The 14,868-nt window shown below is 33.4% G+C and overlaps 2 protein-coding genes across 2 annotated transcripts; both read right to left on the bottom strand.

The window, feature by feature from the left end:
* Window positions 1-7,236: 7,236 nt before the first annotated feature.
* Window positions 7,237-14,652, bottom strand: LOC120353851. Its single transcript, XM_039439074.1, has 2 exons — window positions 12,139-14,652; window positions 7,237-7,462 (listed from the first exon to the last, which is right to left on the bottom strand). Exon 1 carries the CDS (start codon window positions 13,392-13,394, stop codon window positions 12,159-12,161), a length of 1,236 nt encoding a protein of 411 aa, XP_039295008.1. The 5' UTR covers window positions 13,395-14,652; the 3' UTR covers window positions 7,237-7,462; window positions 12,139-12,158.
* LOC120353853 lies at window positions 8,915-9,964 on the bottom strand. The gene has a single exon (XM_039439076.1). The coding sequence runs from the start codon at window positions 9,857-9,859 to the stop codon at window positions 8,969-8,971; it is 891 nt and encodes a 296-aa protein (XP_039295010.1). The 5' UTR covers window positions 9,860-9,964; the 3' UTR covers window positions 8,915-8,968.
* Window positions 14,653-14,868: the final 216 nt, after the last annotated feature.

Genomic DNA, 14,868 nt, shown 5'->3' with positions numbered 1-14,868 from the left:
GGACATGGAATGGACATTGGCCGACGGCTGTTTTGGCCATCACTTTGCAATCCGCGGTCCAAACTGAGAGAAGTTTTTTGTCTTTGACTAGTTGTCTGGCTGAATTGAATATAGATCTTGTCAAAGTAGTAAGATGCTCATTCAGATACACAGGAGAATTCGGAAAATTTACATTGTGTTCACTAGCAGTGAGATAGCCTTTGAGACGTCTCGCGGCCAACCAGTTTGATTTCACTATGCGAGATGTAAAATTAATCACTATCGGAGGTGGCCTGTTGTCTTTTCGATTGTGGAGTCTGTGCACTGCCAAAATGTCACTGCAATAATTGAAATTCACATCGATCGTTCTCGCGACTGCATCCAGCACAGTAAACATATCCTCCTATATGTTACGGGTATACCTGTCACTAGGATATTGTTCTTCCTCGTATGTTGCTGTGAGTCTACCAAATCGTTTTTCACTTGCGCTAGCTCATCTTTTAATAGAGTGTTTTCTTGGCGAAATTTTTCAACAGCTGCACACGTATTATCGCACTTGTTTGGAACTTCCGTGAACTGTTCTTTTATGAGTGATATTTCTAGTTCTGTAGACTTAATGTCTTCCTGTAATTCTTTTAGTTCACCTTCATTTACGTCCCATCTTTTGTTGTTGGAGTCCCAATTTTGTTTGTTTTCAATTCTAAATTCGTTGATGGCGTTTAATATTGAATTGTTATTTTCTACGTCCTGTTTGTCTGAGATTGATGTTGTAGAAATGTCTTTTGAATACTTTTCGCTCTTCCACGTTCCGCTCTTCGTATTCACAATGATGCAGTTCTGATGAAATGATGTAGCACAATTAGGGCACTTTACTGGGTTGGAGACGGGATTTTTGCACTTGTGACACTCGCCTGTCATGTTTAAAATAAATAATAAGAAAGCACCACTTTCACGGGAAAACTTATTAAAAATTTAGCCAGAATTAAAATAAAATATTTCTATGTTTATGTTTAGCGTAATACCAGGCGGCCGGCTTTAATTTGTTACAGCACTATTCGACGGAACGATAACAACTGATCTGACTTCATCGGCTACCCGACAAGAACTGTCTCTCAAGAACAACCCTACTCTCTCTTATTATATAGATTATAATGAAATTGTGAAGCTAATATCAGTAATTGAGATAATAATAGAGCTCACTTATAAATTCAGTCACTTTATTTACTCCTAAAAAGTAATTCATTGGTTATCATCAAAATGAAGGGGGTGTGCAACCATGCAGATGCAACCCTAACACGAGCCGCCACTGGCCACTATTAATCACCTATTTGTATTTGTCTAGACCTCAATGTAAAATCGCGGTCCTCCGTTTCCCTCGAAATTCAACAGTGAGTGTGAATGTGTGAGTGATTGGTTGCTAATTGATCTTTTCTCTTCCATTCCTATTTTTCCACTTCTCCATAAATTCCAAAATGATTGGATATACATTCCTGCTTGTATTGTACTCTTTGCAAGCAGTATCTTCAATTTTAATTCACAATTAGTCCTTGTTTAAATATTCGAATTTTTTGTCCAAAATTAAAGTTTAATAATTATTATGTACTTAATAATTGTTAGCATATTATTGTCATCTTGTTGAGTTTTATGATCCTTTTTGCTTATGATTTGTAATTAAGTATTGTAAATTGGATTAAATAAGATTTGAATTTGTATTTGATTGCCAACTCGGTATATCATTGAATATTGATTCAATACTGTTTTTATTCTGACAGACCTGTTCCATCGAGCTATAATGAGCAGTGGTTCAGCTCTGAACCCGTGGGCTCTGGCAAAAGCAGTTCCTATCAAGACACAACAGATAGCAGCCTCTCTCAACTGCACAACTCAACACTCCTACGAAATGGTACAGTGTCTCAGAACCAAGAAAGCTGATGATATTGTTGCGCAAGTTACCCAGTTCTTGATCAAATACTGGTACACCAAAATAGTAAGATATGCATTACACTGTCCGTACTATAGTATTCATGATAGTCCAGTCAACCGTTCCTTGACTGGTAGAGGAGAATATTAATTTGAATTAGTAACTAGAATTTAACTAGAATCATTAATAATATAGTCCGAATGTATTCAATTGTTGGACACACAAAGGTCATTAAATTATCTTTCAAGTGACATACCTTTAAGAGCGTATATCTCGGTAAGTATGTGAGATCTGAATAATGCCCGGTTCCTCAGTTGTTCCATAAACTATTTATCCATTCAATAACTTTATTGATACAAAAAACATTTGAAATGCGTTTCTAGAACACATCTTATTCTTGTTATTCTTCTTCTTCTTCTTGCCCTTGTTCTTGTTCTTCTTCTACTACTACTACTACTTCAACTACTACTACTACTACTACTACTACTACTACTACTACTACTACTACTACTACTACAACTACTACTACTACTAAACTACTACTACTACTACTACTACAACTACTACTACTACTACTACTACTACTACTACTATCACTACTGCTACACATCAACAGATATCCATTGATATCAACACTTCTCCAGCTGTATTGATATCAATGCAGTTCAATAGGCATTATATAAGCCTAAATCGATACAAGCAGAGAGGAGTTTGTAATCTAGTAGTTAAGATCTTCCCTTATCTCTGATAGAAGTAAATCAGATTTAGTGAATAGATGATATCTATTGACAATTGACGTATATTGATTGAAATTAAGTAATTAAAATAATTAAGAGACATACATAACATAAAATGTTGTTTATTATTATCAAAATATTAGGTTTAAAAACTACGTCCCAAGTTGGGGAGAAGTACAGTTTTTCCTTGTTATTTGTGAATATATAAATTGAAATATTCAACTAGTGCGATCGGACTTTGAATTGTACGGCAGTGTAAAGTAATAGTCAATATAGTAAAGTTATCTTCCAAGCAATTTTCGGACTGATCAGGAATTAAATTGATGCCAGAATTAACATACATCGATAGGGGTAGCAGATGTACAAGAGAGGCCAACACCTTTCCCCGACTCCGTCATAGACTAAGAAAATAATTATTGAACTGTATATGATATGAAAAAGCAATTTGTAATATAATAACTATAGATAATAATTATATTGTTATGCATCTACATGAATTGGCAGAGCTTTGGACATATCAATGTCCAATATTCTTTCCGAAGAATGGACATTGATATGTCCAAAGCTCCGCCAATTTATGTAGATGCATAACAATATAATTATTATCTATAGTTATTATATTACAAATTGCTTTTTCATATCATATACAGTTCAATAATTATTTTCTTAGTCTATATCATGTAAATTCATCTATAATTTTGCTGTATTGTAAGCTAATGTATATAAGTGTATAAGACAGTATATATTGTAATCTACATAAATAAAGTACTCAATCAATCAATCAATCAATCTTGTCCTGCCACAAACCTAATTCCAATTCCTGGAGTAAGTTGGTATTTAGTATTTGAAGAAAACTACTTGCTGGTGAGTAACCAAAAAAGTCACTTCTGGTATAAATTTAATGCTGAAAATATTACTTACTACATTCAATCTATTAATTATTGCTCTCTTTATTCTAGCATATTATCATTCAATATTTTGCTCTTTATATTTATCGACAGTCCTCTGCTCTCACTTGTAATTTGGGCTATCCATATGCATTACTATTACACTGTCCATACTATAGTATTCATGATAGTCCAGTCAACGAACGGTTGACTGGTAGAGGAGAATATTAATTTGGTCTAGAATTATTAATAATATAGTCCGAATGTATTCAATTGTTGGACACACGAAGGTCATTAAATTATCTTTCAAGTGACATACCTTCAAGAGCGTATATCTTGGTAAGTAGTAAGGTATTGCAGACTGAACGCACCAATCACAGAGCAGTATTTTAATTAGGAGCGGAGCCTAATCCCTCAGGGGGGCTCTAAACCCCGCCCAAATCCCCCCGCGCTCAGCGCGGGGAAACTCCATTTTCTAACCCCTCGCCTGGACCAGTTCTCCCACCGATACTAAAACCGCCATTTTATTTCAAGTATTTATTCGAAAAAAAACAAATTTATGGGCGTACCAATTGCAGAATCCCCCTCCAAGCAATCCCCCACACTTCGCGGACCCCCCCAGCCAAATCTCCTCCTCCTACTGAAGACCACCATTTTTGTTCAAGTACTTATTTTTAAAAAATAAGTAGACACTTGCAAGATCCTCCTTCCAAACAAGTCCCCCCCATCACCCCCTATGCCACTGCCCGCCGTCGCCCGCCTTTAAGCTTAATGTTTTTTACTTTTTCATACACTTACGCTCAGCTAGATCGAATAATGCTTCCCAGAGCTCATTAACATCAGTTATTGTCATAACTGGACATTCACAGCTACAGCCATAATGGAAATGACCATAACCATCAATAACAATATCCAGTAAATCATATATTTCGGATAATATAGAGAATCTTGAATTGTTTGTATTTACATTGTTTGAATTTTGATTGTTATGCTCAACCTCCTTACTGTCAGTGTCATTATCTAAACAGTACTTTGAATATCTTACACTATTTGCCAGTTCATTAAATTCATCAAATGTTATACCCATTAGAAGCCTTGATAGCTTTTTGAACTTTGAATAACTGAAGCATTGACTCATAATTTATAGGTTATGTATGCACTAACACCTTTTGTAGTTAACACTGGCTGAACTCAGCAAAGACTGAGTAAAATACAGCTTACTTTCTTTTATATATGCTTTTCTTTCCACCTGACTGTAGGATAAAAATGAATATGAATATAATTTGATAGTATATAATTAAATTCGAATATTCACTTTATCCATGCAGTAAAAAGCGCAGGCGTTGAAGTTTTAAAGTGCTTCATCTCCATCTCTAGCTAAATATTGATAGATTATCTATAGTAGACTAAATATTTACTAAATATCTAGACTAATATAGAAATATCAATTGTTAACATTTAACTATGAGACAGACCTACATCACTGAGTTAGATCAGAAATTAGAGAGCAGCAGCAGCAGCAGCATTTAGCTCTACTTATTAAATCTTTGTTGCTTCTGTTACTACATACAATCGTTTTACTATCATTGATGTAGTTGTTAGATCGGTTATTTTTTTGAGTAAAGACTGAGTAAAATACAGCTTACTTTCTTTTATATATGCTTTTCTTTCCACCTGACTGTAGGATAAAAATGAATATGAATATAATTTGATAGTATATAATTAAATTCGAATATTCACTTTATCCATGCAGTAAAAAGCGCAGGCGTTGAAGTTTTAAAGTGCTTCATCTCCATCTCTAGCTAAATATTGATAGATTATCTATAGTAGACTAAATATTTACTAGATATCTAGACTAATATAGAAATATCAATTGTTAACATTTAACTATGAGACAGACCTACATCACTGAGTTTGATCAATTCTAAGTAAAATAAATCAATCCAGTTTAAGTTAGTTTTGAGTTCTTACTATTGCATTTCCAAGTGAATTAAAGATGGTTTATCCTCTCTATGTTCACATTTCATTACATACTTTCTACTGTTAAAATCATCCAAAGTTGCTGCATTCAATGTTGATAAATACTTCTCAGGTAGATAAACATCATAAAACGAATATGCGCCGCTCTTCTTGTTAATTTCATATAGTCTCATTACAATTCTAACTCCACACTTTGTTCGTGCTAATCTCGCTTTTTGTATCGGATATTTGAAATCAGGTTTCAAATCATATATTTGAACAATTGGAATATCCTCGTATGATGTTTGGTTGAATTTTGTCAAATCAAAAGATAGATTGTCCTTCATGATTAAAAACACGTTCACACACGTACAATGTTGAATCTAGAATGAATAACAATTTCAAGTTACTGACTTCATTCCCTCAATACTCTTCCCCCACTACGTACACTACGAAGACCTGCACAAACATGTTCATGAACAGTCAATGAACTTCATCATTGTTTATAGATGACGTAATATTATTTAATACTGCATTTTCTAATTTTAATAGTTTATTCACATTTAATTTAAACGGTCTATAATAACATAAATACTCGTTAATGTCATTAATATTTACTGTTGATAAAAAAACTGATAGTAATTCCACTAATAACGTTGTATCTCGATTTTCTTTTTTAGCTTTACTGATTGAATTTTCACATACATCAAACCAATCTAAATGTTCGCGAAGTTTACTTTCTAAATTATCTTCAGCTGCTAACCAATTTGCCGGATTCATCCTGACCGATGTTCAATAGCACACTGAATCATCCTATCATTTTCAGCTCTATTTATACCAGCGGAACCAAGACTGAAAAATTTACTGAATTTATACCGCTATTAAGATTACATATTCTAGCTCTATGCATAAACAGTTCATATCCACAATAAACACAAATTACTTTACTACCATTGTAGAAAAAACCCTGTCTTGCATACTTCTTTTTTCTCACTATTATAAAAAGGACAACTTTTCATAGATCTCATCCTTTCGCTCTCACACATATAATCCACATGTTGTTTACACATTACTTCTGACTTTATTAGCAATTCTGAAAGATAATGATTAGCGCTGAAAAGCGCACAACGCCCATTACCAACCGATCTATGTATTTTACAAATCTCATTACACCAACTACTTTCAAATTTTTTATAATCCGGTCTTTCAAAATTATCTGGTATCATTTCAACATTAGCATGAAATTTCTTTAAAAATTCCATCTTCTCTCTACCCTTAGTATAAACTTTTTGATAGTTTTGTAGACAACTTTTGATAATATTATCTGAGTATTCAGTATCTCCCATCTCCCATTTTATCTTATGATGATAAAATTCCAGCCAAGATACATCACGATATGATTTCCATGGAAGTTCTGATTTAGGAAATGGTGGTTTGAAATGATATAAAACATATGTTTGACGTGTATCAATAAGCGCAAATTCTTTTAGAATAAATGAATTATCCGAATAATTTTTAAATCCATGAAATTCGACCACACAGAAAGTTGAAATATCTGACTCACCTGTTTCTTTCAATACTGCATTCTCCTTTTCAGCTTCATTATTAAGCACCTCATCTTCTTCAATCAATTCGCTTTCCGTCTCTGTTTGCGAAGTGTCTTCACTATCTAAATTACACTGAACAGCACGAGAATATGTTTGTCGTTCTTGTTTAGAAACTGGTTTAGAATGATGCATATCATTAAATGAACTATTAGTACCGGTATAGTAAGCTGAAAGTCTATCATAAATATCACCCTCTTCTTCCTCCTTGATCTTAACTAGTTCTTCCATCTTCTGCAGTAGCCTCAAGAATAATGCTGTTGACGATGAATCAATGGTGTGTGTATCACCACGTCTCGCGAGCAACTACTTACTAACCTTCAAACTTAAACTTATTTACTGATTTACGCGCACTCTGTTGCGAAGTTGACAAACCTATACATACTATTAGAAACCTATTGCACTTCTCTTACAAGCGATGTTAGTGGTTTATATTCTATTAATGTATCACTTACAAGAATACAATATGCTGTTGTCAAATTGGTACAGCCTTTTCAAATTCAATTTCTACTCTAACATCAGTCGATACCTTCAAGTGATCTGATCAGGGGTGCCCAGCCCCCCCAAGGGCAATGGCGCAAGCCCCCCCCAATTCGAGTGTTTTGCCCCCCCCAAAATACCCTAAAACCATACCCTGAAACCAACCTTTTAGTTTTTAATATTAGTCAGTGTATGACAATAAAATTCACATCATACATTCTAATCTTCCAAACTGCAATGGACATTATTTACCTTTGGTCTTGTCAGGAATTCTTTCTGTTTTCATTATTGTAAAAATATATACCACTCCTTCTTATCTTTTTTAGAATAGAAATGAAGTATCTTTTTGTAATGATTTTTTACAGTAGCAGCGCACCTGTTATTTGTATGGGAGGACTAAAAAATAGTAAACAATTATTATAGTTTTTAATATTCATATACCAGTATAATATGTTTATCAAAGCACTACATTACATCAGGAATATTTTAATAGGATATTAAATGGGCAGTAAGGGAGGCTCTGCCTTTTAAATGTTAAGGCTACTTATAAAAAGTTGTATAATAATATCATTTATAATTCTTTATTGCAAAAGAATATTGCATAGCAACTTTGGTAAACATTCATACAATTTTGGAACGTTCATAAAAAGATAGATTCCAGCCAAAACAAAAAAGAATTGAAGAACAGAAGGTTGAGGTTATCAAAGGTTAAGGCAATGAAATAATAGCACTTCAATGTATATTTCATTTTAAACACTTTTATTTATAAGTAATTATACTGTAGTTCGGTAGTTCCAATAGCAAATATAATGACTAGTATGTTGCCGTCATGAAAACAATGAAATACAATTTACAGCTTATCATACATTACAATGCAAATAGTACAAAATATTTAAATCCAAAGTATTGTAAATTTTATTTCATGAAACAGCATGTATTGAAAAGTTTAATAAATAATGTATCAATTCAATATTTTGTTTCTATTATGGTGGAGGCATCATGTTTAACAATAACCAGAGTATTCAGAAGTGAATAGAATAATAATAGCTAAAAATTAATATATAATGTCAATGTCAGCAAGTTTAGTTATTCCAAATTATTATAAATTGGGACAGGTTGTTACTGATGTTGTGTTGTACGTTGTATTGACTTTTACATTACATGAGTAAATAACAAAAATCTAACAGGATGTATCATTAAATGGTTTGGTTTTTTGAATAAAGATATCATCTGAACAAGTAGGCTACATTTTGTAAATTCTATCTCTATTAATACCAATAACAACTTATACAAAGAGAAAAAGTAATGAAACATTACAAACAATAATTACTTGATTACTGTGTGGTAAATAGGGTGTGAACTCAAAAGATTGAAATTAGCTACAGAAAGGTATAAATTTTCTTAAATCTTTGACAAAAGAAGTTTTTTTCTTTTCACACTTGAAAGTGCGAACTTGTTAATGATTTCTTCATTTGAGATCTGTTTTAGAATATCTTTCTCGCAAGAAAGAATGAGCAAGCTTGAAAGCAAACTATCCCCCATGGTGCTTCTAAGACGATTTTTAACTATCTTCAACCGACTCATAGTTCTCTCAGCAGAACAACTTGTGACTGGCAGAGACAAGAGTATCCTATAAAGTATACTGAGATGAGGGAATCCTGATAGATTCAATAGGCACCTGTATGGTCTAATAAATCCTCTTTTCATCCAGTCATCAACATTTTTCTTTTTCTTGAACTTGTCAGTCACTGTAACGTTCTCCTGTTCTTCATCTCCATCATGGTCAGAGCTTAAACTATCCTCGGGATTAGCAGTACTGGTTCTCTCTGAGTTCTTCTTCTCAGACATTACATCAGAAATATCTATGTCCAAGTAAGTAGCTTTGTAAACATCAATGAAGATGTCCAGTTCGTCTACAATTAACTCCTTATCTAGATTGTAGTATTCACTAAGATTCTCGATTGAAGATGGATTGAATTTAAGGCCTTTCTTCTTATCATCTACCATCTTCAAAATTCCATCATGAGAAAAATATCCCATCTGCGTCACCATAGCCAGAGAACTTTCTGGAAATCTGTCAGTTAGCTGGGTGTAGAGAGAGTCTAGAACGTGGAAATAAATATCAACCTTTACTTTCTTTATAGGGTCTTCTATGCATCCATCAATTGCCAACTCGTCCATGAATCTTTTCCTTTTTCTGATTCTTTGTCTGGTGGGTAAAGGAATGTTGTGTTCTTCAGCAAAGGAAGTAATGCCACTTTCAATCTTTTCCCATGCCGAATCTTGGCGCATGGATGCCAGTTTTTCCTGTGTTTCTTTAATAACTTTTGGGACTGTACTGTAGTCAATGGTAGGTGACTGAAAACAAATTGCTATGGGAGACAATATTTTGAACAAAGAAGATGCTATTTATATAGTGCTTATATTTTCAAAATCTGTCATTTGCTTTAGGAGTCCCATTGCTTTTGCTTTTGTGTTATTGTCAGAATTCTTGTCAGTTGACAAATCTTTCAATGTTTCTCTTATTGTTTCAAAACAACTTACAATGGTTTGAAGGGCATCATTTTTACTTGACCAACGAGTAGTCTGTACTCTTTTTAAGCGTCTCTTGCTTCTTTTTTCCCCCTTTTCTAAATTTTCGAGCAAAAGGTGGTGTCTCCTGTGGCCTGACATGAAAACATACAAGTCTTCCAAGAATGAAAACAAATTCCTCATTTGACGGCATATATCAAGGGACTGCTCTACAACAAGGGCAAACCTGTGAGAGCAGCACCATACATAAAAAGCTTTAGGGTTTTCCTCTGTGACTAGTGATTTGAGACCTTTGAACTGCCCTCTCATGTTCCCTGCACCGTCCATACTCTGGCCCACTATACCTTTTAGATCAAGGTTTAGGGCTGTTAAGCATTTCTTTAGCTCTCTAAACAACATTTCCCCGGATGTATCCCCACTTGTAAAAACCTTGACCAAGCGCTCTTCTGGTTTCACATTTGATATTGTAGTTTGTTGTGTATCATCCATGTGCTCAATGTAGCGAAGTATGATAGTGGTACATTCTTTTTTACTCACATCCTGGGTAGAGTCTAATATAATTGAATAAATATTGGTTGATTTCACACTTGTTACAATTCTTTTAACTACCACATCACTCATTGTATTGATAAGATCAGAAATATTCCTGTAACTCAAGAAATTGGATGAAAGTCTTACATTCTCAGTCCTTGCTCTATCAATTTTTTCAAGGTAAACTCTCGCGTCTGGACTATATTTTCCTATAAGTCTAAATAACCCCAACAGCTTTCCTTCTAAAACATCATTTTTGCGAAACGCAATCATTTCCTCACTCAAGTAACGACAACAATCAATGACAACTGACAGGACTTCTCGGTTTTGGTCAACTGCTCTGTTAGATTGTTGAGCAAGGCTCGAATCTAGTCTCTTTTTCGAGATCCATTGGATTCTGGCAACCTCTGCAGATATATGATTTTTGGAAGTCTCGTGGAGTACAAAATCTCTTTCTCCTCTATGCTCTGTCCATCCTCTGTAGCCTGCTGTTCCCCATACAGACCGTTCCGTTGGAAGTGCAAATAGTGTGCAAGGCAAACAAAATACAGCGTCTTTTTTTTTACTGTACACTAGCCACTTCCTAGGTTTCACACTGTTATTGGGTAATATACAATTTTTCCACAGAGGATTAAATTTTCTTCCACTTGTTGAAGGAAATTCTATTGATGATAAGTCTTGATTTTCCAAATTTAGAGCCACGTTTATGTCTTCAGGAGAGAGCTTGAGGTTGGCATATGAAGCTGGATCACTGTGATCTTCATTAGGTAAAATATCCAAGTCTGGTTCATCTACATCACTTGTTCCAAAATTGACAGGTTCCTCCTGTTCTTCCAGTTCTTGGTCTGACCTACAAATATATACGACAATTTTTTTATAGTCTGTGAGAATTTATTAAGCCCTGAAATAAGAGGTTTTAAAATTCTAAAAAAATGATAGGTCTATAATAACATAAATACTCGTTAATGTCATTAATATTTACTGTTGATAAAAAAACTGATAGTAATTCCACTAATAACGTTGTATCTCGATTTTCTTCTTTAGCTTTACTGATTGAATTTTCACATACATCAAACCAATCTAAATGTTCGCGAAGTTTACTTTCTAAATTATCTTCAGCTGCTAACCAATTTGCCGGATTCATCCTGACCGATGTTCAATAGCACACTGAATCATCCTATCATTTTCAGCTCTATTTATACCAGCGGAACCAAGACTGAAAAATTTACTGAATTTATACCGCTATTAAGATTACATATTCTAGCTCTATGCATAAACAGTTCATATCCACAATAAACACAAATTACTTTACTACCATTGTAGAAAAAACCCTGTCTTGCATACTTTCTTTTTTTCTCACTATTATAAAAAGGACAACTTTTCATAGATCTCATCCTCTCGCTCTCACACATATAATCCACATGTTGTTTACACATTACTTCTGACTTTATTAGCAATTCTGAAAGATAATGATTAGCGCTGAACAGCGCACAACGCCCATTACAAACCTATACATACTATTAGAAACCTATTGCACTTCTCTTACAAGTGATGTTAGCGGTTTATATTCTATTAATGTATCACTTACAAGAATACAATATGCTGTTGTCAAATTTGGTACAGCCTTTTCAAATTCAATTTCTACTCTAACATCAGTCGATACCTTCAAGTGATCTGATTGATGTGAACAATCTATTACAAAAATTGGTGTTTCACTCTTAAACGTATTAAAATCAACTGCATTTCCATATTCAGCATTTACCGGTAAATTATAGTACGATACTGCAAAATCTAGAAATGTTTTATACATTAACTCTTTACTACCCAAAAAATGATCATAGGGATAATACTGAGAGTTCAAATAAAGTTTAACATTATGAAGTTGACAAAAATCAAATTTCGCCATATTAGCTTTCATTATTAATTTCCTATTTGTTTGAAATGCTAAAATCACATATTTTGGAATGTCAGCTATAGAAGTGGTTCGTATCGTCCAGCTGTGTTCTTTTGATAATGGGAGAACTGGATATTCATGAATTTCCCATTTCCTGAAAGCTAATTTTAATGGTCTATCTGCATCAAGTATTTTCAAAAATTTTAGTCTTCTATGATTTTCTAGTTCAATATATGGCATCTTCCATACTAGCTTAGTCAAAGTTATTGAAACTTTCTTTCCATTTGCTGATTCAATACAATTTATATCTGACGATGATCTAAGTAGTACAAGTTCTTGTTTCAAATTCAATATTACATGTTTGAAATCTTCAAAAAATGGAAGAATTAGTTTTAGTGGTATACAAAAGCTGAATTTATTATCAGTTAATGTATACCCATCATGATCAAATCCTGCTAAATGGAAAATATTCTTATCAAATGAATTTTTCAACAATAATGCTTTTATTGTTGAAGTTATACCAACCAATCTTGATTTAGCTATAGATGTACCTGCAAGCTCATATCTGATTTCATCAAACAAATAACTCATTGCATTACTTATTAATTTATATGTTGCTGTCGTCTCAGTCACAACATCTGACTTATCATCTTTCACATCCCTTCTACAATCAACTTGACCTTCAATTAACAGAAACGAACGACATGGAAGACAGTAGTGATCCATAGAATTTATAGGAATTCTCACCTCATCTGAGCGTTCAAGTTTTTGATTTGCATACGGTCCATGTGTATGATACTCAAAATTTATAATATCATTATAGTAGTGTACATCACTTTCTACATCTAGTATCTCACTTATTGCTGCCATTGACAAAATTATAATTAACACGAAATCCTAATCTCTCTAAAATGCGTGCGTTTTTCGATGTTAACGGCACAGAGTATGAACTCTTACTAATCAAGTCTCCACCATTGTACCTATACATTAACTTTTTCCTCTTTTTAGGTACATTCCATTTAATCGGTTTCATATTTTGTCTTTTCAATCCAGTCTGATTTACAGGTCTATATTTAGAATATGCTTGCGAATTGTAAACAATAAAGCCCATGTTAATACTGTTTTTTACGTATATGTAATCTCACTGTTATTCTATCACCTCTAAAATCTAATAAACTACCGTTCTGGTCAGTGATCTTTACGCTAATGGTTTGAAATTTATGTGTACATAAGCTTACATAAATTATCGGATTCGGTGTTTCATTGATCAGATAACCTGGTGGCACCTTTGGTAGGAATTCATATAAACTATGTGTTTCTTTCCCGTTAGCATATGTACTACACACTAGATTACATGAAACTATAATTGAGGAAATATTTGATATTGATACTTGATTTTTCGAGTAATGCCAAACATTCGGCACTAAAATTTCTCTATCAAAACCTAATATCGGTGCAATAGAATCTTGCTGGCTTAAATCAATTGCTTTACTCGAATATATTTCTGTTTTTAATGTATTGTTATTACCTATAATTTTTAAATCATTAGATTCATCGCTTATGTTTAATTTTTCTTTTAATGCTTCTATAATCGTATCAATCTCATATGATCCTGTTTCCAGTTTCACTAGATTATCACCGAATTTGAAACTAGAATTCTTTCCTTTCTCTACATTAGGTATTGAGTTGAAAGTCCACAAATTTATTAAGCCTATCTCCCATTCAGTTTCGCTTGAAAGTTCTAGTACTTCTGGTAAAGTTTCATAAAGCTCACTCGTATCTGATGATAATGTTATAACAACCATTTTATAGATCCTTCTCTCAGCATTCAACACTTATAACTGATTACAAAGAAACAAGAGACATAGATGTCCGCATATATTCGAAGTATGTGATTGTACCTGATCGATATTATAATAGATATTAATATTCTTTTGTTTACACCAGTAATCTACTAACATTTTCGGAGGCTGTAAATTCCCTATAGGATCAAAATAGTAAACATTATCAGCTATTTTATGATAGGCTACCCAATGTGATCCAACTCCACTATCTCTATCCAAATTTACTATTATCATTTCATTAGTAAGTACTCTATCCGGTAGCTTGTTCAACATATAAACACCACGTAATGGTATTTTTAATAGTTTAGCTAAAATTAGCAAATCAAAGTTTGATAATGCTTTATCTAACTTTAAATAATTCATTTTCGTGTTTTTCTAATACGTTTCCTTTTAACTTTTCTCCTTTTCTTTTTCTTTCCTACTAGTCCGATTGCACCGAATGGAATATGTGTTCTTGCTGTGTTCAATAACCTACCTCCTCCATAATACTGCGGATATGG

Source organism: Nilaparvata lugens, chromosome 12 (genome assembly GCF_014356525.2).
Source record: "Nilaparvata lugens isolate BPH chromosome 12, ASM1435652v1, whole genome shotgun sequence".
Lineage (NCBI taxonomy): Eukaryota > Metazoa > Arthropoda > Insecta > Hemiptera > Delphacidae > Nilaparvata > Nilaparvata lugens.
Note: the sequence above shows the minus strand (reverse complement) of the source record. Positions and strands in the feature narration are given on the sequence as shown.